Source organism: Hippichthys cyanospilos, chromosome 4 (assembly GCF_059441005.1).
Source record: "Hippichthys cyanospilos isolate Australia breed blue-spotted pipefish chromosome 4, RoL_Hcya_1.0, whole genome shotgun sequence".
NCBI classification, from domain to species: domain Eukaryota; kingdom Metazoa; phylum Chordata; class Actinopteri; order Syngnathiformes; family Syngnathidae; genus Hippichthys; species Hippichthys cyanospilos.
This window is the reverse complement of record NC_142372.1, coordinates 2,318,872-2,346,554: the sequence shown is the minus strand read 5'-3', so window position 1 is coordinate 2,346,554 and position 27,683 is coordinate 2,318,872. Positions and strand designations below refer to the sequence as shown.

At 38.7% G+C, this 27,683-nt stretch overlaps 1 protein-coding gene across 1 annotated transcript in view; it reads right to left on the bottom strand.

Moving 5' to 3' along the window:
* Nucleotides 1-27,683, bottom strand: part of gpc5a (glypican 5a) — an 87,493-nt gene that overhangs the window by 56,015 nt on the left and 3,795 nt on the right. The window contains exons 3-6 of the mRNA XM_088413533.1: nt 12,581-13,041; nt 12,269-12,502; nt 11,308-11,442; nt 11,011-11,132 (exon numbers count right to left, since the gene is read on the bottom strand). Coding sequence (XP_088269659.1) covers nt 11,011-11,132; nt 11,308-11,442; nt 12,269-12,502; nt 12,581-13,041 — 952 coding nt within the window. The remainder of the gene's footprint in view (nt 1-11,010; nt 11,133-11,307; nt 11,443-12,268; nt 12,503-12,580; nt 13,042-27,683) is intronic.

Genomic DNA, 27,683 nt, shown 5'->3' with positions numbered 1-27,683 from the left:
AAATCAAAAGGAAGGCGAGGTAGCTCGCGCCTCGTCAAAAGCCTGCAGCCGACAGATAAGCCCAGACAATGATACAAAGATACCAGTCTTTGTTTCCTGCAATCCTCCGGGGAAGGAAAAAAAAAGAAAAAAAAAATGCAGTCTCTTCTAGAGTACAACTCAACATGGATACGGTCCACGCGCCGTCGTAAAAATCAATATGAAATGCCGTGCCCTTGATAAGATGGCGCAAAGAACGGACGGGTGGCCAGAACTGTTGCAGGAAATTGTTGAATTCAACACTTTGCATTCAGCTTTTTAATTTGTATTCATTCCAAGCGTATGATTTGCCCAAGGGAAAAAAAAATACATCTCGTCAAGGCAAAAGAAGGAAATAAAAACTGGATTTTTAATGACGCCCATTACTGAGATTGCTCTATTTGTTTACAAGTTTTGGCCAGCCGTGAAAAATCTTTTAATCTTCTGTGGAATTCATATAATAATAAAAATTACAGATTTTATTTTGGGTGACACTCTTGTCTAAACATTTTCTTGGTGCAATATAAATTAAAGAAGTAAAATCCACTCTTTTTTTTATTTATTTCCTTTCATTAGTTGACTTGGACAACACTGGGAAAAGATAACACCAAATGCGTAAAATAATACCATCACAATTACTAATGAACAATGTTTACTTCATATTCGACCGTATTGATATAACGCAGGGCCTCTGAGCAACAAATAGATTTTTTAAACTTCTTTTTAAACGTCAATACCCCATTACATGGGAATAAAATGCTGTTTTTACATTTAGCCCGCAGACTCATAACCCCTATGAAAGTACTTGCAAATATGAATGAATATGCTTGGACTTAATATTAAAAAGAGAATAGGGGGGGTAAATTACCGTTATCATAACACATATAGAATAAAAAAAATAAAAAAAATAAAAAATACTGTAAAATATCTGTAAAATAAAAAAAAAAAAAATGCACTTTTTTTCTTCTTGTACATGCACGAATAAGTACCCCATGGCATGATGGGAAAAAAAATGCTAATTATAGGCTTAAAGTAACCGTGATTGTTATCAGACTTTTGCAAAGCTTGCTTATTAGCTGTCCATGGTTACTTGAATCAGGTGTACCGGATGAGGGTTACATGGAAAACAGGGTGGATTGGGCTTTCCAGGACCGGAGTTGGGCACCCCTGCCCTGACCTGTTTGAATAGGGTTTTGGTTGAGTTAAGGGTAAGAGTTAGGGTTAGGCAATCTGTTGTGATGGTTAACTCATTCGGTCCCATGGTCTTTTGAAATCGTAATAACAATAATAAATAATAAAATTATGGTCAAATACCATTTTTTTATAGAGAGGAGCTGACACCCTTGACACGCTTACCTAATATAAGCTAACTGAGCACTGCAGTGCTAACTGTGACCATTGGATGGCAGGGTTTCCACAGTTACAACACAGCTATTACCTACATCAATTCTACGAAGAATGAAAGTCAATCTTTCATATGGTAGCGCCCATATTTACATAGGCATAGCACTCAATAGTCTGTTGGCTTGTAAAAGTGAGTAAAAACGCTAAAAATACTTCCTTTTCCAATAAGGTTTGGCACTAAAAGAGTTAAGCATAGTGTTAGAGGCTAGAAATGCATTGTCAGTGGCATGTCCCCACTACGACAAAAAACCTAATCGTGTGTGTGCATGTGTGCGCCCTGGTTTTTGGGTCAAGGTGGGGACCAAATCCCAGGTTTTACTCCCTTTGTGAGGACCACAAGTTCAGACCTCTTTTTGAGGGTCAAGACTTGCTTTCAGAGTATAGGTTTGAATTGGGTTTTGGTTGAGGTTAGGCTTCGGCATTGTGTTGCGAAGATTAGGGTTCAGGACGAGGAAAGGCATCGCAATGAGAAGTCTCCACTACAACAGGAAAAAAAAAAAACCCTGTGTGTATCTCTGTGTACGTACACACACCGAAGAGTAGGCAAGGTAAGGGGAGGTGGCCCTGGCAGCTCATCAGTGGGCAATAAGTCCTTGGCTGCTAATACCCTGCTCCCTGACGGGGTCACAATATGCTCCAGATGCTCACGGCAAGCTTCCAGCTCTCAATTTGTGAGCGTGTTTGATGGGAGGCAACAATATTTGACACGGCGCGATCGCTAAAAAAAAAACAACGATTAGTGATAAAGTCTCATCGTGATTGCAAACGGAACTCCCATCCAGTCTCGATCCTGTCACCCGGGACGACGGTCAGGATGCGCCACTCCGGCCAAGTGGAGCGTCTAAACCCGAGCAGGATATAAGGTCATGTTGGAGTGGAACTCTAGCCAAGCGGCACCCGTCTCTCAAGTGCTCCGGTGGTTTTGCGGTTATCTCCAGTGGCCAGCCGCCGCGATGGAGGAGATCCTGGAGAACCTTCCCTTCTAACCCCCTTCCTCTCCGTCTCATCTTTCGCCACGTCTACATGTGCTCACGTATCTTTTTTTTTTTTTTTTTGCGTGTCTTGAATGGAGAGCAACGTGACAAAACCGTTTCACAAGTTTGTTCAGAAGTAGGGTTATGTGAAATAAAATCTTACCGACTTGCGGGGCTATTTAGATACAGTGTTACCTCTACTTACGAAATTAATACTTTTTGGAACGTGAATTTTTTGGAAGTAGAGCTGCTTTTTACATGTAAATAGCCTAATTCGTTCCAAGCTCAAAAAATGCTCCAAAACCCTCTGATTAATACATTCTGAAATGCATCAAAAACTGTAACAAATACACATTAGAATTCACTCAAAGTACATATTGTAAAAAAAAACAAAAAACTCTCATAAACCCTCCAAATTAATCTTATTAATTGTGGCGGTTGACAATATGATATATTCGTCTACTGGAAAATTGTGTCAATGATCACTATCACAGCCGTGTAAAACATTTCTTCACGTTCCAGTTAATTTGCTCTTAGTTTGAAAATACAAAGGTACAGTTCCTGTCCCGCCCTTAAAAAAGCATTCAGTTCGATTTGCTGGAAACCCAGTTAAAATCTTATGTGCCCCCAGGGGTTTCTCCTATCCCAATTTTCCCTTTACTGCAACAAGAGTAGGCCTAATGATTTTTTTGCGGATTTGGAATGCTATGCAGGATAAACAACGCAGCTCATTAATATTACATTTTTGAGTGAGCTGATTTTTGCGGGTGGGTGGGAGGGGGGTGCACAAAATGAGTTCTTGTACTTATCGTGGCTTTCTTGTTCAGTAGGCTTATGCTGCCCTTGAATGGTAATTTTAAAGCAAGGCAGCCCTTTGGGGGGAAAAAAAACAAACAAATAAAATCACAGTATATGTGATTATTTTGTTATTTACTTGAAACCCTTTGTTTTTGGATTTGGATGGTCAATTTTTTTTACACATACATTGAGAATTGCATTATGAAAAATGACATCCTACTACTACCACTAATTGTACTACTACTACTACTAATAATAATAATGTACATATTGTGTCAGTATTTTTTTTGTCATACTGGTTAAGAAGTACCAGTGTGTCCGATTTGACACGCCCTTGTGGCATTCATACAAAAATTTAAGCTTTCCATCCTTGATTTAGATCGTGGTGTCTAAGCTATGGCCCGGGGGCCATTTGTGGCTCGACGTCCATTTTTTAAGTGGCCTCCCACATTTATTAAAAATTCAGTTTGCTGCTAATACATTTGCTGTACATATGTGTAGGGCTTTTTCTAAAAATGCAAAGATGAAAGATTTAACAAGAAGCATTTTCCTTCATACTGTGTTTTTTTTTCCGTTCTTTGTGTAGCGGTACAGATTGTAAATAAATGATAACTACTTGAGAGAAGGTAAACTTACAATAGATTGCGTTTGTTTTGCTGGTGGCTTACAGGGTCTCTAACCACCCCGAATTCCATTTGCCTTGTCAAAAGCTGTTCAGGTAGCAGTTTTTAAGCAAAACACTCTAATATATACACAATGTGCAATTGCTTGATTGATTTTGGTGTGATTCGCTATAGAAATAAAAGTGGCCCTTGCATTTTTTCATTTTTCCGAAAGTAAAATATTGGGACAGCCCTGATTTAGATGTTATTCAAAAATTTCCATTCATATGCAAAAGTGGAATTCGTATCGCAACGCAGCCCCGGCCAACAACCCGGCGTATAATTAAAAACCTTAATTGCAACACGAAATCATTCCTCACATTCTAGGAGCCTTGAACAAGACATTTAAGCCGGTCTGCTACTTTACAGCAAAGCTCCGAGGAGATACCTCAGCTTTACTTAAATCGACATTTTCCAACAGCTGGCAGCAGCCTTAGAGGAACCTGGAATTCTATATCACTTTATCGCATGCTGTTTCTCCGTACAGAGGAAGGAGACGTCTTTTACCTCCACACATGAGAGTGACTAAGAGGGCAGATATGCATAATATATTTGACAGCATATGTTTAAAAGATTGTCTCCTCTGTTGAAAATTAGGTCAGTTCGCCATCGCAAACGAATGTCAGAGAAGATACCTTGACTTCGACATTTGAAATCCAACGTCAATGACAAGGAGAATTATATTATGATGGACGTCATCAAAACTGAAGCGCAGGAGCGACCTAAGTATCAGCGGTGTGCCGGTCCTGCTGTGTCTCCACGCCAAAGTAAATTGTGCCATCTGCTGGTCAAAGTGAGCAACGGCAGTCCAAAAAAAAAGCCTTTTGAGATTTACATCTTTAATACCAACACCATAGGATGACACGCGAAAGCGTGTCCAGGAGGCGTTATTAATATTTGAAGCCTTCGCCTTGATTTTGATTGATATTCAAATAAAAATAACCAACTGTGATGTTTATTAGAGGCTAAAAATCTCTGGAGCTCACTCGTTTTTAGTCAAAGTTGCAACAAGCCAAATAAATAACAGCCAATAGTCATAAATAACATCAACATTTACCTCAAATTTCATGCAATGAATGGAAATTTTCTATGATCTATTTCTGTTTGTTCTTAGAATACTTACTCTGCATAAAAGACATAATAATCCATCCATCCAACCATTCATCCATTTTCATACCATTTTCCATCCGACCATCATTAGGGTGGCAGGCCAGCTGGTGCCTATCCCAGCCACTTATGGGCAGTAGACCGGTCGGAGACCAACAACCATTTACGCATCTGATCACACCTAAGGAGAATTTAGTATGTCCAATACAGCTGCCGTGCATGTTTCTGGAGTGCGGAAAGAACCCACGCAGGCTCGGGGAGAACATGCAAACTCCACACAGGAAGGCCGGAGCAAGGTGGATTTGAACTCGAGTCCCTGAACCGTGAACAGAATAAAATGATGGTGGAGTGTTTCATTTTGGACACTGGGCGGCACCAACTTAACGCCAAACATGAGTGAAAAGTTGAAATACAGAACGGTTGTGTGCTAAACGCTGTAAAGTCGATTTTGACCGTTTATACTACAACACGGTCCAAAAGCGGATTCAGTCCTAGTCACGATTTTTAATGCTTCACAAAATTCTCTTGCGGGCCGAATTCAAACTCCTCGGGGTCGCATTCGGCCCACTGGCCGTATGTTTGACACCCCTGACCTAAGCTATGAGCGCTTCTTCAGGGGGTTCCCGTTAGCGGAGCTTACGGACCGTCGTCTCCATTACCGGCGTTTGCCGATAAAAACGTACCACCGATTGGGCGGAGCTTAATGGAAAGAGATGGAATTAAGGGCCGCAAGTTGTGAAGAGGCAGCGCTACAGTGGCTCTTATTAGCATGTGATTAACCTCTTCGGGATTTCCCGGACAGCAAAGACGGATGAAAGGTCAAAGGTGAGCTCTTAGACAAGCACTCCAGCCTATTAGAGCTGAAGATATGGCCGCCAGCCATCAAGCATCATTTAGACACATGCCAAAGGATTCATTCCTCCTGCCGCTAAATTCCACGCAAGGTCAGCTGTCTTATTATCGTTCAAAAAAATTGTTGTACTCAATTATGAGATGGGACTATGAAAATATAAACACGCCAACTCACACCTAGAGAAGGTTGGCGAAATGGGTCGCGGTAAATCCAGTCGAAAGCGGCGGGAGATCATCATGAATAAAACATCAGGCTTCTTAATACTTGTTGCGGATCCAGATTTTTTTTTTTTTTTTACTGAGCAATAACTTTATTCCTTGGCAGAGGAAATGGGGAGATTTTTCGCTCTATACAGTTAGGTAAAATAAATAAATAAATTATATATATATATATATATATATATATATATATATATATATATATATATATATATATATATATATATATATATATTTATAATTAAAGCCAATTTTGGTCATTTTTAACCATCTTTTTTTCTAGTACAATCTCAAGACAATTGGGTTAAAACTTGACCCAAATCAAGTCAAAAAGGAGCAAGCCAACTTTTGGAAAAAGAGAAAAATAAATCACAGTAAAACGATTGGGTCAAAACAAAAGCCAAAATGGGTTAAAAAAAAAAAAAAAAATTAGAAGCCATTGGGTCCAAAATAATCCAATTTAGTTAATTTGGGTCAAACAATTTATAACCCAAGTTGGGTTATACCAGAAGCAGACTTTTTAGATAGTACATTGTACTAAAGCTTTAGGGTTAAAAAAAAAAAAAAAAAAAAAGAATCAGGTCAACCCAACTTTTGGGGGTAAAATGAATAACTTTAAAAAGTTCGCTCTTCAAAACAGTTGGGTTCAAAAAATGACCCATGGGTAAAGGCTTTTTAAATTCATTGTTTTACCCAATAGTTGGGTTAAAATCCTAAATTGGACCAAAACCAAACCAACACAACATTTTTTTTTTCTTAAGTTAATCATTTCACTAAAAATTTAGGTCAATGCGTCGTTGACTCCATTTGGAACGTCCCAAATTTGAAATGATCTCACAGTGCGAGGTTTCGACTTTAGCAAGAATTAGCAAGTAAACGCGGGGCGGGAAACTTCTTTCCTCGGAATGGATGCAAGTTTATCTTTGTCGCTCCGGAGGAGGAAAAAAAATGCGTGGTGCATTTCTTTCTTTTTCTCTGCCACTATAATTGCCATGTGAGTGAGTGCGTGTGGTGGCAGCTCATGGCCACCAGCCATCCCAAGCGTGTGTGCGCCCATGCGTGTTTGGTATCCGTGACGGATAGTTAAAGCACGTGGGAATGTGTTAACCTTTCTGACGAGGCGAGGACAGCCTCCTCTCTTTACAAACAATGACAGCTGTTCTATTTTCAAGTCCGCCTGTTTAGTTCATTCAAACACTTCACCTGAGTAGCCGTAAAAGAGGTCATTGATCATTTTCGCCATAAAACTGGCATTCCTTTCCATTTCTTCCCTTTTGGAACTGGAAAACTAGTACATATGTAATAGTATATACTATATACCGACGTACTATCATTTTTACAATGCATATATCTATTAGATAGATAGATAGATAGATAGATAGATAGATAGATAGATAGATAGATAGATAGATAGATAGATAGATAGATAGATAGACAGATAGATAGATAGATAGATAGATAGATAGATAGATAGATAGATAGATAGATAGATAGATAGATAGATAGATAGATAGATAGATAGATAGATAGATAGATAGATAGATAGATAGATAGATAGACAGACAGCTAGCTACCAAGCTAGCTAGCTAGCAAGCTATCTATGATAGATAGATAGATAGATAGATAGATAGATAGATAGATAGATAGATAGATAGATAGATAGATAGATAGATAGATAGATAGATAGATAGATAGATAGATAGATAGATAGATAGATAGATAGACAGACAGCTAGCTACCAAGCTAGCTAGCTAGCAAGCTATCTATGATAGATAGATAGATAGATAGATAGATAGATAGATAGATAGATAGATAGATAGATAGATAGATAGATAGATAGATAGATAGATAGATAGATAGATATTTTTTTTCAGATTAAGAACAAATTAATTGGAACGCAAAAAAATATATTGCTAAATTGTGTTTATAGTGTGTCCTTGTATATATATATATATATATATATATATATATATATATATATATATATATATATATATATATATATATATATATATATATATATGCATAAATATATATATTTATATACATATAGGTGTGTTGTGTGTGTGTGTGTGTGTGTGTGTGTGTATTAGGGCTGTACGTCGGAATTTAGGAAGATTTCTTTTTTTGTCATTTCTTCTCCATTTTTAAGGACTACAAAAGTACATGGATAAAGTATTGCCAAAAGAAGGTATTTCTAAAGGAAAAACATGCTTATGTGCACTATATACAATACGGCAACCTACACTGTAGCTCAAAATAAAAGAGTAAAAATAGTGAAAAAAAGTGAAAAATAAACAAAGTCAGAGGGGGAACGTTTAAATAGTTTGGACTTGGTTTAAACTTCTGCTTCACTATACATATAAGCGGTGTACTACTTTTTTTTTCCAAATAAAAAAGAAAAATAAATAAAAGAATATGTAGCAGAGGTATCATATAAATAATAATTAAAAAATAGTTAAAGAAATGCTACTATGAAATACCGACGGAGCAAGAATTCAAATCCAACTTTTTCTCCGCGGCGATTCCACATCGCCTTTGTGATGTCAATTGATGCCTTGAGCAAATTAGCACTCGGCCGAACTGTGTTTTAAAACAAACAGGTGGGGGTGTTTATTTTTTTCCCCCGCGCGGTGCATGCAAGGACAAAGCCAGGAGACACAAAGTGCGGAGGAAATAGCTTGTTTATCAAATCTCCGGCCAAGTGAGACAGCGTCATCTCCACCCCGAAAAGGTAGCGAGACCGAAGCCGCTTGATCTTATCTGCTTTTTCTTTTTGTTGTGTTTACGGACGACCCAGATGAGGCCGCGCATTAAATCTGCCTTAAATCTTCCCGTCTCATGTCTGTGCGCCGACCCCCCCCCCTCCCCAACTCCTTTTTTTTTTTTTTCCAAGACAAAGTTGTTCTCACCACTACTTTCAGACCATAAAGTAATTTGCTCGGCGGCGCCCGGCCATTTGTTATGAGAGGCGTCAACGCACACTCATACGTAGAGATTTGGACGCGCGGGAGGCCAAGCAATCGTTTAGGGTCGGCGAGGCCTCGCTAAGCTTCTGTAAATCAGCCGCCGTGCGCGCCACTGAGTTTTATTTTCCTCTCTCTCTCTCTCTGCGGATGTTGGCTTATGACCCCTAGGCAGGAGCTTATTTATTGCATTTGTCACAGCTTGCGTTGACTCATTTACGCTGGCGGGCGAGTCGGAAGCTGACGCCGCGGCGAGGAGTCAAAGTTCTTTTGTGCGCGCCCGACGTGGAAATGAAAACCTGAGGCAAATGCGTTGCTATTAATGGCAATTATTGTGCTAAAGACAACAAAGGAATGTTTTCCCAGCAGCGATGACGGCTAGCCCGCTGCGCTAGCTTTTTTTTTTTTGTTTTTGTACATTAGAAAACAAGCCGGGTCTTTGGTACCGCTGTCAAAGTGCAGTTTGAGGCGCGGCTAAAAATTGAATCCGCCCACATGGACTCACAGCAACTTCCTGGGCGCCATCTTGTGATGTCACGCAAATTAGTTTTCAACACCCAGCCCATTCATTTGTGTCCACTCTAGTGGACTTTGTTTTTGGTCTAAATCGGGGTCTCAATGCATCGACCACCTCATAAATAAAATCTATGTATATTAATGTATATTTTATACGCAACGTAAATTTAATAATGACAAATAATTAAGAACAATAAGTTAAAAAAAATAATTTGAGCATTTATAATTATGTATGTATATTGTATATATAATCTAAATTTAATAATAATAAATAATTCACAACAACAAATAAAAAATAAAAATGAAAATAAGATCAAATTTAATACATGGAATAAATATGTTTTATACGTAAATATTTTATCATTTTATATTTTTTATTTTATTTATTATTTACAGATTTATCTAAATATATAATAATAAAATAAGATTAAATTTAACATACAAAATAAAAATGTTGAAATGATATATATCATTTATTATTTTATTTAAATTATATTATATTTATATATTATTAATATTACATTTCATTATAATAATAAATGAAATAATAAAAATAATCAATGATAAATAACAAATACACTCAACTTACAGAAAAAAAATGCAAAAAAATGGACACAATAAATAAAAAAAGAGAAAAAAAAAGAGAGAATTATTTCTCAGGTTGCTTCCATAAACAATCTCAACAAGGCTTTCTTTAAAGGCGAGCGCCTAACCTGAGTGGCAATTCCAATCTGAGTGAAGGTTGAAATACAGTACGAGCCCTCCTGCCATTTCGCCAGCGCTGACAGCGGAGAGAAGCGGCCCGATTGACGATATATGACTCGGTCCTTGAATGGGCCCGTAAGACAGAGCGCCGCGTTGTAATGGAGACAAGGCCGCTAACATACGCTGCCGGTTTATCTTCTCGGCTTCACGACCGTTCACATCTTAAGATCTATATCCGCGTAACAGACACGTCTTACGTCGGTGTCAGCTCGGGGTTGCGGAGGGCGTGTCCGCCAAACGGGTCACCGAGTGTGAAAACGGCTCATTTGTGTCAAGCGCTCGCGCGGGAGGGAGCAAATCTTTCACGCGCTGCGCAAATGAGCCCAAATTCATGCTGTCACACTGTCGATGCACATTTAGATCCGACGACCTCCGATGGGGGTCATCGTGCTTTCATCTCGTGCAACACCTTTCATCTCTCACTCACCGACTCACACATATATATATATATATATATATATATATATATATATATATATATATATATATATATATATAATAAAGGCAGGAATGTGTTTTATATTGGTTTGCCACAAATATAGTAAGTCCGTTTCCTTGGTGGACTACAGAAATGGAGAACATTTATTTATTGGCGACGTTTCATGTTTTTAAGGGGGATGCAATGAAGTTTGATATCAAAGACATCATGGGGAATGCAAGAAAACACCTAAATATGCTATTGTCAGTATACTCAAGATTATATACATATGTATTTATAGTGACTCCAACCTTTTGACAATCTGGGTCCCATTCCAGCAGGACAGTCCATCATCAGAGGCGAGTTCGCTGACACACAACTGATCTGCAAGGCCACCGTAGTATGTCCGGTAGAGGCGGAGACTGTTCAGAAACTCCCTGTAAAAAAAAAAAAAAAATCAATAAACAAGAAGCTGATTTACATTTACATTACACATCAAATGAACTACAATAAAAGTGAGGCCCACCCACCCATTAAAACTATAGAATCGTGAACGTATAGTAACGTTATGGACTGTGACAGGATTTTTTTGTTTTTTTTTAATGTACTTGCCTTCTCTTAACAGCAAGCGAGTCGCCTGAAGCCTTGGTTGGACTTTTAAGTTGGCTGGATCCTCTGCTACTGTGTTGCGTGCTGGCTGTCTGCACAGCCTTCCTGGTGGGTGGCCCGCACAATTTGTGCACCTGTCACAAAATGAACACAGACACACACACACACACGCCTGTTTGTCATGTGGATGTGTAACTCTAAAGGAATTGCTCCAGAGAACATCATTTCCTGTGCATATGGCCGGCGCGATGCAAAGATGCGAATTTCCTGTCTCGTGTAACAAGATAATGTCACTAGTTAACCACTAGATGGCAATGTTGCATACAAGAGAAAATATTGACAATGCTGAGGCGTTATTTGTAAGTGACGTCTTACTAAATACTTTGTTTGTTTGTTTGTTTGTTTGTTTGTTTGTTTTACCAAAATAGCGCTTAGTAGTGGGAAGTAACAAGTGCATTTCCTAGATAGTGTACTTGGAGTATTTGTTTCTATGACAACCTTTTGTTTTTACTCCCAGCATTCGAAAACAAAATGCCTCACTTTTTCAACCTAAGCAAAAATATGAAATGTTGTGGAAGGGAGAGGGTTTAAATAGAGACCACTAATATACATGCATGCATATGTTTATACATATCTACATATTCCATACCAGCATGTCTATGTTAGAGCTGAAACTAACGATGATTGTAATGATCAATTAATCTGTTGATTGAATGACTCAGACGTTAAAGGATGGATAGATAGATAGATAGATAGATAGATGGATAGATAGATAGATAGATAGATAGATAGATAGATAGATAGATAGATAGATAGATAGATAGATAGATAGATAGATAGATAGATAGATAGATAGATAGATAGATAGATAGATAGATAGATAGATAGCAGCTACCTAGCTAGAATGCTATATATGATAGATAGACAGACAGACAGACAGACAGACAGATAGTATCTGACCTGCGCCGCGATACGAGGTCCGTTTCTTTGCGCGAGTCCGACGGCGTCGCGCAGCAGCGCGTGAACACCCAGAAGCACCTGCTCCAAGTCAAGCGGCCCGTGCGCGCGAGCCGACAAGACCTCGAGCGAGTGTACAAATTCCCTCCAGTGGACGTCGATCTCGGCCACGCTCGCCAAGCAGCCCCGCATCACGTTGAGGCAGTAGCCCATGCAGGGCTTGGACTGGGTTAAGCCCTGTGAAACATGACTTGGGGATCAGCCTGAAATGATTGGAATCAACGGGCAGATTCGGGAGGCGCGGCGCAATCCTACCTGGCAGTGCGGGCAGTAATGCATCTTGAGCAGGGCTTTCCGGCACTCGCGGCTCAACTGCAAGTGGTCCGTCGTGTTTATGACTTCGACGCCCAGGTGCAAAGCTTGGAGGAGAACCTTGCCCGAGTCCCCGGAGCGAGCGATCCGGTCGGCCAGCGAAGCCGGCGCCCCGCCGAACGGCCTCACGTCGCGGCCCGACGACCTGACGCACTCGGCGTAGCCCGCCGAGAGCTCGCCGAGGCCCGGCTCGATCAAATGATCGTACGCCACGGGGAAGAGGGTATCGAAAAATCTTTGGACAAAGTTCTCGACGTCGAGCTCGGACCCCAGCAGGAAGAGGCTGATGTCGGTGAAGAGTTCGCCCACGGGGCCTCGGGCCCGCTCGGCCATTTTGCTGTAGGACTGCTGCAGCAGGGCGTGGGTGTGGTTCTCCGCCTGCCTCCTCAGAACGTCGAACGTGCCTGTGGAAAAGAAGACGCCGAGGAGAAAGACTCTTCCTTAACTTGCAGCATGAAACCAGTTTGTTCATCTTTGTGCGTGTCGGTAGCATTATCAATCACAATTAATATTATCAATCACAAGTAACGTTATTTAGTACAGTACATACATTATTTTAATGCCTTTACAATGTACATGAGTAATATGTGTGAATTAATTTGGAGTTTGCATACATTTTTTTGTATTTTGGATAGATAGATAGATAGATAGATAGATGGATAGATAGATAGATAGATAGATAGATAGATAGATAGATAGATAGATAGATAGATAGATAGATAGATAGATAGATAGATAGATAGATAGATAGATAGATAGATAGATAAGCTAGCTCGTTAGCTAGCTAGCAAGCTATCTATGATAGATAGATAGATGCAAAAAAAGGTAGTTAGCTAACCAGCTAGCTAGATTTATAGCTAATTAGCTAGCTAGCTAGATGGATACTAGCTAGCTAAACTGATAGATGCTAGTTACGGACGGACAGACAGACAAGCTGGCTAGCTCGAACCTGTTACCTTGCTAGCTACATAACATAGATAGTTGTTTTGTTTTTTGTTTTTTTTACATAATTGAAAAAGTTTGAGAACACACTGGCATACAGTATATGAAGGCCCCACTCTCCCCAAAGCTGAAATTCCCACGTCGGTACTAAAATCCTCAACACATGTTTTTAATCACCTCTAGAATCCAGACAGTTTGCTCAGCAGCATATACCGTATAAAATCACAATAACTTCCTTTTCTCGTGAACTATGTGCAGGAAATTAATTCCAAGCCGGGAAATTGGCAAGGCGAAAACATTGATTCAACGTATAGGAAATGAAAAGTATGCTTTCATTTTACATTCCTGCAGTATTAATTGGTTACTGGGCAACCTCACAGTGACCTAAAAAAAAAAAAAACACAACTATCCCTCTATTTGATATTTATCTCTTTTTCAGAACCATCAGTGGGGTTTCTAAGAAAAGAGTGTGCCAAGCTCACACAAGAACTTGAACACAATTCCTTTTTTTCATCTACTCTCTCACTGACTTTGCTCTCATACCGCTTTGGCATTTTTACTGTTGCATGCCATAACTTCATAAATCACCTGCAACTTTGCTGATTATTTTTAACCATTCCTTTTCAGGCAATACGCCAGGCATGATTAATAACTGCCAGGAATGATCTCAGAACTCGAACTACGTGACTCATTTGTTTCCCATGTGCACGTGCAAGGTCAATCATTTCTTCAACGTGATCTAGAAATCATAACAAAACGTGCCAGACTTTTGGACTTCAAAATTCAAGTTTTTTGTAACAACAGCACCATCTGCTGGATATGGTGGGAAAATCTTCCATTTGGCACAGATACAAAAATTGTGTTGCAACGGATAGAAAATCATTTCACATCCACACATTTTTAAATGTCATTTGAAAACCTTTTTTAATTCACTCATAATATTTGATTATAATTTGGTGGTAGTAAATCACAGAAAATAAAGAGCGCTAAATGAGGAAGTTGTAAACAGTGTTTATGAAGAAACTAAAAAGCTGCCACAAGATCACCTTTCTCCTCCTGGCGCGTTTTTGTTCATTATTTTCCAACTCTGACATCATGTGCTGCTAATGACACCATCATGCAAGATGGAAATGGATCCTTTTGAAAATAAAAGAAGAAATATAAATCAACTTTCCACAACTGTTTACTCTTGTTTACATGGTTTATACAGGTTTAAACCTGTCATGCCCCCCCCCCAATCATTATGCCAAAGTATAAATAAGATTATTATCTGAAAAAATTGCATATCTAAAAATGTATCCTTTAATTAACAAAATAACAAGAAAAAAACAACATAAATCAACAACAGTTAACCAATATTTGCATTGTTTATACCGTTTACAGTTTAGTCTGAAACTGAATAAAATTACCAAATCATTGGAGGACCAAAACAATAATAAAAAATATATATATATATATATATATATATATATATATATATATATATATATATATATATATATATATATATATATATATATACTTCAAATTTAATTCCGAACAAATCCCTCACGCACTCATCTGCCTCATCACCAGTCATGTTACACACATGCGCCTTACAAATCCTGCACAGTGCAGGAAAGCTGCTAAATACATTATACTTAACACGACATGATATTTTGCATTATCATCCTCATATGTATACAGTTTTTCCCACTCCATCTACTCCACAATATGCTCAGAATGTCAGTCTGTTCATTCATTAGTGGTCTTTTGTTTTATTGCCTACTTTATTATTTGCTCGATTGTGGAATGTAGTCTGCTCAGGGAAGTGAACAGAATAAGAATTTTACTGTGTAGTTTTACACAGTTTAACACTTGAATCTTGAAAAAAACAAAGCCTTTTTTCCAGGGGTCATTTCCATGCGTCCCAAGCACGCCCCACTATTTGAGATTAAGATTAATTTGTGTTTATTTTTTGTTTGTTTGTAAACACACATTGCAGCCCCTATCAAAAAAAAAATTGTCATTTTTTGTTCCAAAAATTTTTGCTCCCTACCGGGTTGAAATTTAGACAAATGAAGCAGGAGACTTGAGAAAAAAAAGTGCCGATGAAGTCCAGTTTGGGTCCAGGTCTCGGGTGCATGAGACAAAGCCGTCATCGGCGTTAAAGAGGGATCCCACAGGGGATTTGGAGACATCCGAGATTACGGCACTAATAAAAATCACCTGTCAAACTACATAGAGGCAAAACAATATGCCTGCGTTTTATCTCGGTGCCTACGACCCCAGAACTAAATCTCGTCGTTTAGTCCTTCGTCAACCCGGACGAACATCAAAGGGCATGATGAATAAGTTGCGTAAAAATTCTGCATGCTTCAAACCCGGAGGAAAGTCAAGTCGCCAGTAGCGAGGCCTGCAGGCAAGCCCTGCAGAAGCTGCGTGGGGGAATGCGAGTTGGAAGGAAAACCCGGAGCAGGTTTTTTTTTCTTTTGACTTCCCAGTAAAGGAGTAAAGTCGAGCTGACTTTCTCCTCCCACTGACTGGGCAAAATCTTTTCATTACAGCCACTTTGATCATCTTACGTTAGAAAAGAAATCCCGTCAGATTCCCACGGCAATTATCGACATCTGAGTGCGGTTTTTTTTTCAAATGTTAAATCAAAATGAATTTGGCTCCTCCCACAATTAGGAGTGTGTCAATATATTATTCACATTTTCTAATTCAACACTCAATTCCTTTTAAAATTATATATATCACGTAAATATAGGACTAAAAGGAGATACTTTATTCTCACGCTTTGAACGCTTTGATGTGTTTTTTTTTTTTTTTAACGAGCCACCAGAAGGTGATATCCCAGTAAAGAAAGGGAAACAGAAGAAAACAAAATCAAAGTATTGAGTTTGAGTATTGATTTCGCCACCAGGGGGCTCTCTCCACTAGTAAACACAACCAGGCATATTATTGTTGTGTTGGTCCAGTATTCTAACAATCAGGGTATGTTGGACAGTACGCTGGTGGTATACATACAGTTTTAAACTTTTGGGTGCTTGGAAATTCAAATTGATCTCAAAATGCATTTTTTTCATCCAGAAAATCTACATGCATCTGTCCTTTATGCAAAAGCGGGTCACAATTGTGATCTTGTATCAAATTAACAAACGGATTAACCGACTAAAGACGTGAAAAAATCCCCCAAAAAGTCAGAACTTTTTGGGAAAACATGAGGACACTTTCGGAGGAATTTAAGGAAGGCAGAACTTGAATCTATGTCTAAAAGGCTTTCAGATTTGATCCCATTTTCTTCCCGCCTCCCACAAATGATGCAGCCTTTTTCCAAGTAGGATGATCGAGTTAACCGTGACAGCGTGAGCTCATCTGGTGACGAGAAACACTTAAGGTTGAGACTTCTGGCAGTCGGCGCTGAAAAGCAGAAAAATAATTCATCTTCACTCTCTTCAGTCATGTGCAGGCGAATACTTCTTTTCTTTTCTTATATTTCGTTCTATACTTCTTTTATCTGAATCGATGAGGTCACTGTGATATTTTCACGTGGATATTTTCAGTGAGGGCTAAAAATTCTCATTGCAATTGAAACAAGTGGACAGAAGGGGATATTGTTAGAATGGATATTGTTTATTAGTCCTATCAGAAATCTGGACAAAGAGTTTTGATTCTGCGGACAACAATTCAGGATGGGATTCCAGAGCTCTCGTGCAAAGCTCTTGACATCGTTGAGAAGTTGACACCTCACTTCGAAGAAGTGACCGCTAATTCAACTAATTGAAAGTCCCGTGCGACAAATTCACGGTTGAGCACACTTTTTGATGGCTTGTTCCCAAAACATCTATTATCTGGACTTTTCGCCTAGAGCATAGGTGTGGAACTCCAGTCCTCGAGGGCCGGCATCCTGCATGTTTTCCGGTTTTCTTTCCCCAACACACCTGATTCAAATGTTTAGCTCATTTGCAAGCTCTGCAGGAGCTTCAAAATGATCCCAATCCTTTGAATCGGGTGTTTTTGAGGGAAAAGGTTTGAAAACATGTAGGATACCGGCCCTCGAGGACTGGAGTTCCACACCTGTGGTTTAGATCAATGCCAAGTTACGTTATTTTATTCACTGTTGTACACCGTTAACTTAGGACAAAATTGAAGGCTTTTAGGTGCGCCTTATAGTGCAGAAAAGATGGTATTTGTGGTGACATCTACGTGGCATGTTCAAGGTTATTTCCCAGGCTTATACTATGGCCTCCATTGGTGAAATGGCTCAATATTGGATATTGTCAGCTACACTTAAAAAGCCAAAAATTGACCAAGTTTGCAAGTTGACAAGTTGGCGTCCATCAAGCATTTTAGGAAACAATTGACAGAACCAAGGACAGAGCAGTATAATGAATTCAAAGTGCATCTCGACCAATCACAGCAGCCTAAAAAACAGTGTGAATGATTGGTCTTTACTTACCCCAAAAAACAGGATATTAGAATTTGGGAGGAAATAGCTGGTGAAAACCCATACAAACTGTTCCAAGATTCCAACCCAGGACTTTGGACCTTCAAGAAAACTAACAACTAATGCGCCGCCCCACCAAGCACTTAACATGATGAATATCTGCACATTTTTCTAAAACATAAAATAGCCGAAAAGATGTCTTACAAACATGACCCGCATAAAGCTGTCAGCTATGCTATGAAGTGGACGAGGAATCTGATAAGCAAAAATCGGCCTCCTTGTCTTTGAATCGGAAAGTGCGGTCTACCTGCCAGCAGTGATCTACAAACAAATCCCAAAGTCAGGACAGCGGCTAGTCTGGTTGGCGTATTTGTTTGTGTTGGGACATGTGCAAGCATGTTTGAAGAAGGAGGGGGGAGTGGAACGCCAAGAATTATTCAAAACTGCCCGAGCCACGTAAAAACATTCATCCAGGCGGGCGGATTATCTCTTCGCCCCCTATTTCGATTGGGTCAAAAACAGTTGGGTCCAAAATAACCCGAATGAAGTCAAGAAGGGAACGCCCCAACTTTTTGGATAATATATTAGATCCAAAAATCGGATCAAATTTAATTCCAAGACATACACAAAATTTGGTTTGAAAATAAACCAAATTCGGTCCAAAATTGTTACATCTGCCACTTGGGTCAATATAACCCAACAATCTATGAACAATTAGATAAAAATGAGAAAAAAATTAAATAACTAACATGCTAACAAGCTAACATGGACCAATTCACTACTAGGATCAATTTTACCCAACTTTCTAGGTAGTTTTGCAAAAATTAAACGTTTAGTAAATTTTGTGTGAAATAAATAAGAAATTCACTTTTGTCAATATGACCCAACAATCTATAAAAATTTGAATCAGGAAAAGCCAATTTAGGCCCAGAGGGCCTGTCTACTACATGAGTCAATTTGAACAAACAACTGGTTGTTTTGTGATTAAAAAAAAAAAAAAATCTACTTTTTTAATACAGCCCAACAATCTAATAGAAATAATTAAATTTGGGTCATTTTGTTCCAAAAGAGACTGTCGTACTACTTTGGTCATTATGGCCTTACAACCTCAAAATAATTGGATCAAACATGACCATATTTGGGTAAAATATAGGTCAGTCTACTACATGGGACAATTTGACCCAATTTTCTCGGTTATTTTGCACAAAATGGCCTGTGGTTTTGTATTAAAAAAAACCTACCAAAAAAAATCAGGAATTGTGTCGTTTTGTACCACACAACCACAAAAATGGAGTCGCAGAAAGTTGGGTCACTAGTGAATGACTTTTGACCCTATTTGGGTTATTTTTGACCCATGGTAAAGGTAGTGGATGGAGTCGCGAATATTCCGTTGTTTTGATTTCCTGAATACTTCCCCTAGCTTATCATAACATAATAGTGCATTTGCAACAAATGAGAATCAACTCATAATTTTTTTCAAGCAAATAACGCTAACAAGAAGGCTTCCTTCTCTATCGGCCTCTGCCTTTTGGCCCTCCATCTTTCCACCCCGCTGCTCTGGCCTTCCACAAGGCTTAAGAGTCAATATTTGAGGATCTGTTGCAGCTCTCCGACACTTCAAAGAGCACAGACTTGGACTGTGAAGGTAGTCTCTAAAATGCCGTTGAGGAAAGGAAGCAGAGGGTCAATAAAGTGGGACACAAGAGCTTCTTGTTGGGGAGTACGTGCGCACGTGTGCGCCTGCTACATGCGGGTCAAACATCTGAAATGCGGAGAAACACAGTTCGGCGTTTGTATTCCTGCCATAAAGCGTGTCTTTCCAAAGGCCGTGGCAAAAGGAGGAGTCAGATGGAAATTCATTTCTTAAGATTTTAGCGTTTAGTGTTTACCATAAATACCCGAGTGATAGATCATTATTCATTGAAAGGATTCATCTGTGTGAACACGGATGGAATCGGACGGTGGTTCGGTCTGCTCGCTTCTTTTATTGAAAAAACTTGCCGTAGCAATCTCAGCTAACACAAGCTCTTTTTTTTAAGTTTCAGAGTCAGATGGAAATTCATTTAAGTTTTCAGCCTTTAGTGTTTACTATAAATACCCGAGTGATAGATCATTATTAATTGAAAGGATTCATCTGTGTGAACACGGATGGACTCGGACGGTGGTTCGGTCTGCTCGCTTCTTTTATTGAAAAAACGTGCCGTAGCAATCTCAGCTAACACAAGCTCTTTTTTTTTAAGTTTCCCATACTTTTGGCCTTTATTGGGGGGGGGGCATCTTATATTTGGTGAATTATGGTAATCTGTCAATTATTTTGTCAATGATACATTTAGTCATATTAAGAACATTTTAATTTTTATCCTTTTATTTTAAAAAATCAAGTTTTTCAAATTGTAAATGTTAAAAAAAAAAAAAGCTTATGTTTTGATCATTGTTTTCCAAAATAAGTAAAAAAAGAACAGATATCTGTATGTACCTGTATGTATGTCATTTTAGTTTGAAGTCTGTTCGTTTTTTGGATATACAGTATATATATATATATATATATATATATATATATATATATATATATATATATATATATATATATATATATATATATATATAGTGTTTGTAATTTAGTTGCATTGTGACTCATCTTGCAAAATTAGTGTTTAAAAAAAAAAATAAGAATAGAAGCCACAATGCCAATCCGTAGGGTTCGTATAGGCTCGCAAACATCCGCACTCTCTAAATAAATGTATAACCCCTCGACTCCCCACGCTCCTTTTGGGAACCTACATTTGCATAATCCTACCAAAGAGCACTCCAAAAAAACAAACAAAGGGGGTTGTGGCATCATTCAAAATTGAACATGACAAATGGAGTTAATACTGTGGGTTGATAAAAAAAAAAAAAAAAAGGCGACGGGAGGGGGAAGGTGACAGTAATTACTTCCAAGCTTTAAGATTGACAAACTCTTCTTGCCAGGATGTTGCAGATAAGCAGGGCAATGATGTCATTATGTCTGCCATGTCAGCGGACAGGAAGAGGAAGAGGGAGCGCACACAAGGATTGATGTGTTGTTGCCGGCTTTAAGATTTCTTTGCAGAGTAACCCGTGGAGATTCCTTCCTTCTGCAGGAAACGCTTCCTCCGATCTGGCACCAGAAGCCGCTTCAGAACCACAAAGCGTTCCGGAAGCTTCCCCTCACACCTGAAAGAAAGTCGTTTTTCTCTTCCGTGTCGGAAAAATCCCGTATTTTAAGAAAGCAAGATCGCTGATGGACTTTGGTTTTAGAACCGAAACCATCACCTGCTTTGCGTGGGCCCACTGCAAACTTTTTTTTTAGGAACCGCGTCTATACCAAGTGCACAAACATGACACTGAGAAATGATTCGGCAGCGCTCCGTAAATCTCCAAAAGGGCATAAAACGTGTCATAAAAATGCTGTTATGGTTTAGGAGCAAGCTGCATCATCTCATTTTGAAAATGGCCGAAAGGCGAGCGCCAGCAGCTATAAATCTCCATTTCAAACGCGCCCACGGGGGACAAACTATGTAAAACGCTGACAAGGATATGTAATTTTAGACCTCATCACCGAGCGTGGAGCGGGTGGCAATAAAGTGCATAGAGTAGACTCGCTGAGTGTGTGTACGCGATGTGTGTGGTAGCGCTGGGAAACAGTATAGTGGACACGCCGTGATAACATCCAAAGTGCAGGACGGAAAAACTACGAGAACCTCCTGGCTAATGGCTACTTCAAGAGATAATCGAGGTCAGGGGTCAGCTAACGCTGGAATCAGTGTGATGAGTCAGGCTCGGGGGAAGAGAAAAGTCAACCAAGTCGGGTAAGTCGACTTTAAAAATAGATGGGCTAAAAATATCTGCTTTGCGGCTCCGCTAGAACCACGTTTGCACCGAGGAACTTTTTCTGCCAGCGTGCACGGTGTTGCATTAGGAAAAGAGTGACGGCTCCATTGCTTGTCTTGGTGCACCGCCTAGAGTCCACATGGCTGATGTTATTTGTGTGCTTAAAAGCGTTGATTTAGTAGTTAGCAGGCCTTCACCGAAAAGAGAACTTATCAAAAAGCCGTACTATCCGAAAATATAACCAGTCACGACAATCTTGAGTTTTAGGTGTTCAAATTTTAAACGTCATGCACGAAACGTGCCCGATCTGCTTGTCAAAAAGAGGAAGAAGTTGAAGAAGAAGAAGAAGAACAGGAAGTTATTGACCTGCTAAGTGGCATCCCTACTCTCAAATTTACTCATGTAATATTTTTGTCATTACTGACTGTCCCTTTAAATGTCCCTTTAAATTTAAATTTCAAGTCTGTTCAAACACATTTACCTTGTTTTGAAATCAGAGGCCGGTAAAGACTTTTTAAAACAGAGATCGGGGACTAAAAATATCGTTATTGTTTTGTTATTGTATTTTTAATTGTAATAGTTGAAGACAACGTGGTATTTTAGGCAGAAACATGACGTCAAATCAGCATTTGATGGGCCACATAAAATGATGTGGGGACCAGATCTGGCCCCCCAGGCCTTGAGCTTGAGTGCTTAAATGGTAATTGCTAGCGAGCTAATGCTAACTGCAATAGCTAACCACCCTAAAAAATCATATGTACAGAGGATAATAGGTTCAAGCGGAGTATATTTTTTTTTTTTAGTTTTAGTTTTAGATTATAGTTTGTTTGTTTTTTTGGTCTAGTGCGTCACAGTGGCCATTCAAGAAAAACCAGTGCAGTTTTCCACAATAGTAAAAGAAGTAAAGCATCCTTTTAAGTATTGCATTTGGATACCCCTCACCCCTCTCCAAAAAAAAAGTAAAAAACAAATTTTGCTAAATTTCACCTGAAAATTCACCTGTACAAACACTAAAAACCCATTACCGTCTCAGGGAATTTTTTTTTGATAACGCACTCCAAAAAATGTCAGGCATTCCGAGGTTATTTCCGGTCCAACAATATAGAGCTACAATTAGCATGCTTGACATTTCTGTGGCCATCGTCGAAAATAAACCGAGCCGCGCGACGCGCTCTCGCACGGCGGCAAATAAAAACAGGAGCGCGTCTCATTAAGCGAGAAGATCAGAAGAGCGAGTGGAAGATGCAAAGTAAGAAAGCGGAGCGGCGCTTCCTCCGAGTGTTTGCGCGCAGCACCCCAAAGGGCCGGATTGTTGAAGCCTATTGACTCTGACTAATCCCGTTTCCCACTAAATCCTCATCCTCTGACTTCAAACACTGCGCAAAGACTTTCAATAGGATCTGGCGTCCTCCCAAACCTTCTCCCCTTCTTCACTCTCTGTCCTCCCCTGGATCCGCCGTCCACAAAGCCGAGCCCCAATTCACGTGGGAATCTTGAGGAGGCCCCCGCTTCGGATGGGACTTGGAAGCAGCCGCGACAAAAGAGTCGCCCGTCTGAAAGGTCCCTCGCAAAATGGGAGGGGGGCAGCCCCAGAGTCCAACCTGGATTTTCAACATGTTCAAAACGGTCCGCTCTTCATCTTGAAAGCGTCCGGGTCTGCGTGAGTGCAACAAATGATTGGAAAGCTCTCCATCAAGGGAAAAAATGCACGGAATATTAAAATCAGACAACGAAGTTTAACTGCTTTACTTTTCTTAAGCGTATTGTAATATAAATTATATTTTATAAAAATTTCAAATATTTTTTTAAATTATATATATATTTTTAAATAATAATATATTATAATAATAATATATTCTTATTTAAAAATAATAAATAATAATTATAATATATTATAAATAATTAGATAGATTAGATAGTAACATTTACTACATTACATACATTACAAACATTATTTTAATGCCTTTACAATGTATATGAGTAATATGTGTGTGTGAATTAATTTGGAGTTTGCATACATTTTTTTGTATTTTGGATACATTGGATAGATAATTAGCTAGCTAGCTAGATGGATACTAGCTAGCCAAATTGATAGATGCTAGTTAGCTCAGTGGCTAGGAATAATGTATGTATGATAGAAAGATAGCTAGCTAGCTAGATAGCTAGATAGATAGCTAGCTAGATAGCTAGCTAGCTAGCTAGATAGATAGATAGATAGATAGATAGATAGATAGATAGATAGATAGATAGATAGATAGATAGATAGATAGATAGATAGATAGATAGATAGATAGATAGATAGATAGATAGATAGAAAAAAACTTAAAAAACATTTTAAAAAAAACATTTAAAGCATTTAAGTCACTACTACTGACATTCTTTCCAAACAAGCCCAAGCTAAAATAACGCCACATTAAAATAGTTCTCATTGTCCTGAATCATAAGCTATTGTCTGTGAATGGATAGGTTTCTAATCTATATGTTTTATTTTGATCTATATAGTTTGGGCCAGACTAAAAATAAAGCGCAGCGAGTGTGGCGACTGGCAAGTGCTGCAAACAAAACCAAGCATTGAATGAAGACATTCCTGGTCCTTGGTCTGTGTGTTCATTCACTCAAGCTCCTCCCACCAACCTTTTGGACCCAAAACAACATGTTAGCGGCAAGGTAGACTCTTAGCCGAAGTAGTTATTATAATATATCGTCCTATATATAGAAAAATGTTTTAGCAGTACTCATGTTTGATCTGTAACAAACAAAACAGCTCCATCTCTTTCTCCCTCTCTCAAGTGAAAGCTTTTGTTTTTTTTCATGTTTGGCGAAGACTGAGACAACAAACTGTATAGTGTTCTTTGTGGGGCACAAGCATTCAGACTGCTTTTCTATTCAAAAGCTTTAAAAGCAGCAGGTCTTTTTCAGGGTCACTAAGCAAACACGCATTTATGATTAGAATTGTATTTGCAAGAAGTTCACATCGAGAAACCTTTGTTAGGTGAGTAATTCTCTGACAATTAAATGCCAAATGAAGTGGAACAGTCGAAGGTCACACTTTTTTACAGAAAAATCGAATGTGACCCAAAGTGAGAAAACTAGACTCGGAAACTAGACTCCGAAAACCAAAGTTGGAAAACTAGCTTGATGTTCTAAGAATCCTGACCTTAAAAACTGTCTGACATTTATAAACATAAAACTTAAAATTTGGTACATCTTGTAAAGTAATTAATCATTTTACAAGCTTAAGTAATTACTTAAAATAATTGATTGTGTTTATACTTCATTTCCTAAACTGATCAATTACTTGAGCACTTACATAATCAACTACTTTATTACTTAATTACACCAGGTAAGTGTTTACTTTAGTCCTTTGTTACTTTTAATAATTGATTATCTTCGTACATAATAACCTAAAGTCGATCATTACTTTGGCATTTAACTACCTAAAATAATCAATTATTTTAATCAATAACTAAGTAAACTATGACTACTTAATTATCTAAAATAAATTATTACATCAGTACTCAATTACTTAAAATAATCAAGTACTTTAGCACTATTCATCTAAAGTCTACAATTTAGTCCTTTATTATCTTAAGTAATCGTACTTATTTACCTAAAGTACTCAATTACTTTGGCACTCAATTACCTAAAATAATCAAACAGTTTAATAAATAATTATCTAAAGCAAAGTATTTCTACTTAATTCTCTAAAGTAAATGATTACATCAGTACTCAGTTAATTGAATTACTGTAATCGATTACTTTGGACCCCTCTTTAGCCAAATACTCGAAAAACATGGAAAGAAATGTAAGTAAGTATCTTGGACACTTAAAAAAAACAATAAAAACAAAGTGTCTTTTGGATTGAATGATTTAAAAACTAAATATGAATATAATGCGCTTTTTTTGACAGTAGAAATGTCTGTCGTGACGTTATCCACTCAAACGCAACAACTAGCTATTGCTAAGCTAAGCTAGCTGGAGAAACTTTTTCAAGGACAAGTTTCAAAGGTCAAATTGACAACTTTATAAGAAGACTGTTTGGAAGAAGGAGTCATGAGGATCTCAGCAGCTCGCTGAGCTTTTTGTCTGCGCGTTTTATTTGCCCCCTGCTTGGCACGAAGCTGTTTGGTTGTCATGGATGGAGGACAAAACTGCAGAGGACGCTAAAAAAAAGTTCTTTCTTCAACCACGCTCAGCAGGTTGTTTGCGTGTGTGTTATGTGTGTGTGTGCGCGTTCCTGTACGGCTATACTTGTGAGAACTTTTTGATTTTTTTACATTTTGGAGACGCGAGGACATTTAGGCTGGTCCTCACTTGTTCAAACTTCTTGTTGAGGGACAAGACTTGCTCTAATAGTATAGCTTTGAATTGGGTTAGGGTTGAGGTTAGGTAAGATCAAAATGGAACCTCCCATATTTATTTTAAAAAAGTCTAAGTAATGTTAAGGGAAAAATATGATAAAAAATAAAGTTATGGTTAGAATAAATGAAAGTTTATGACTAGAACAAAAAGAGAAAACATTGGTTATGTTAAAAAAAATAAAATAAAATCAGGTTTTCCGAAAATTAATTGGTTATGTTTGGAAACAAAAGAAGCGATTATTTCTCCTTCAAATTGTGATACAAAACATTAAATAGATGCAAATGAGTTCTTATCAATGCAAAACATTTTGCATATGCTGACATATACCAAAGGGAATACCTGGTGCCAATGAAAACAAACCAGCTCAACGCATACAATGCAGCACTATATAACATGCTAACATTCGCTAGTATGTTTCCGCAGTCACAAGTGGTTGGATCAACAAACAAACAATTTTTGGGCATATTAACATGAATGACAACATTCTTACAAAGAAAATACAACTTACGGACAGTCTTGGGTCAGTTTTCACATAAAGAAAAAATCGACTGCTGACACCATCCTTCCTCACTAGAAAATGTCATCTCAACAGCGGCCAGAGGTGGCGCCAAAAACAAAGCTCAAGCCAAGCCAAGCACAAATCAATGAACTGTTAAAGGATAAGTTCCAAAACATCCTGATTTTGAGTGCGGCCCGGTACCAATTAGGTTAAGGGTTTGTGCGTCTATGTCACCGGGACGCCCCCACTGTGATAGAAAAACCCACCTGGGGGGTGTTTGTGTGTGCGCGCACAGAGCAGAAACCTCAAAACCCAGCATATGAAAACATTCCATCCCGGGAGAATTTAAACACAGGACGAGCGGAGACGACGTGCGAGGAGGAAATCGTTTCCTTTTCGCCATGCCGGCGGCTGACTTTTGCGCCGCGAGATGACTTGAACGGCGACCTACAAGGTTGCGGCAACTTGCTCGGAAGAAATGAGAAAAAGGTAATGAAGCGTTGCAGCAAGACGAGTCGTGCTTTTCAAGCTCCGCTTTGTAATTAGCAGCTCATGCGCTTCGCGTTACTCTTTATTTTTCACGTATCGAGCAGCTTCAAAAAGATCGCCCTTCATATTCATGACAGACATTTGAAATGGCGCTCGGTAGGCTTTTCTTTAATCCCCGTCTGTCTGCATTCTTCTGATTTCTTTGGAGCTCTTTCCCATCAGCTTTGTCATTTCTAGATGCTTAATTGAAGGCTTCGCCAAAAAAATGCTAACCTTAATCGCACTCCTTCTCACTGCAATTACAGTAGAGGCAGCCAGTCAATTGCAACGTTTTTTTTAACCATAACAAGTTCACAGTAATAATGTTCATAAGACAACTAGATGAAACCGATCTGTCCTTTGCAACTAGGCGCTGAATATGCGTCACTTTTTTTTACATTTATTAACTTTTGAAGCGTAAAGAACCTGCTTTT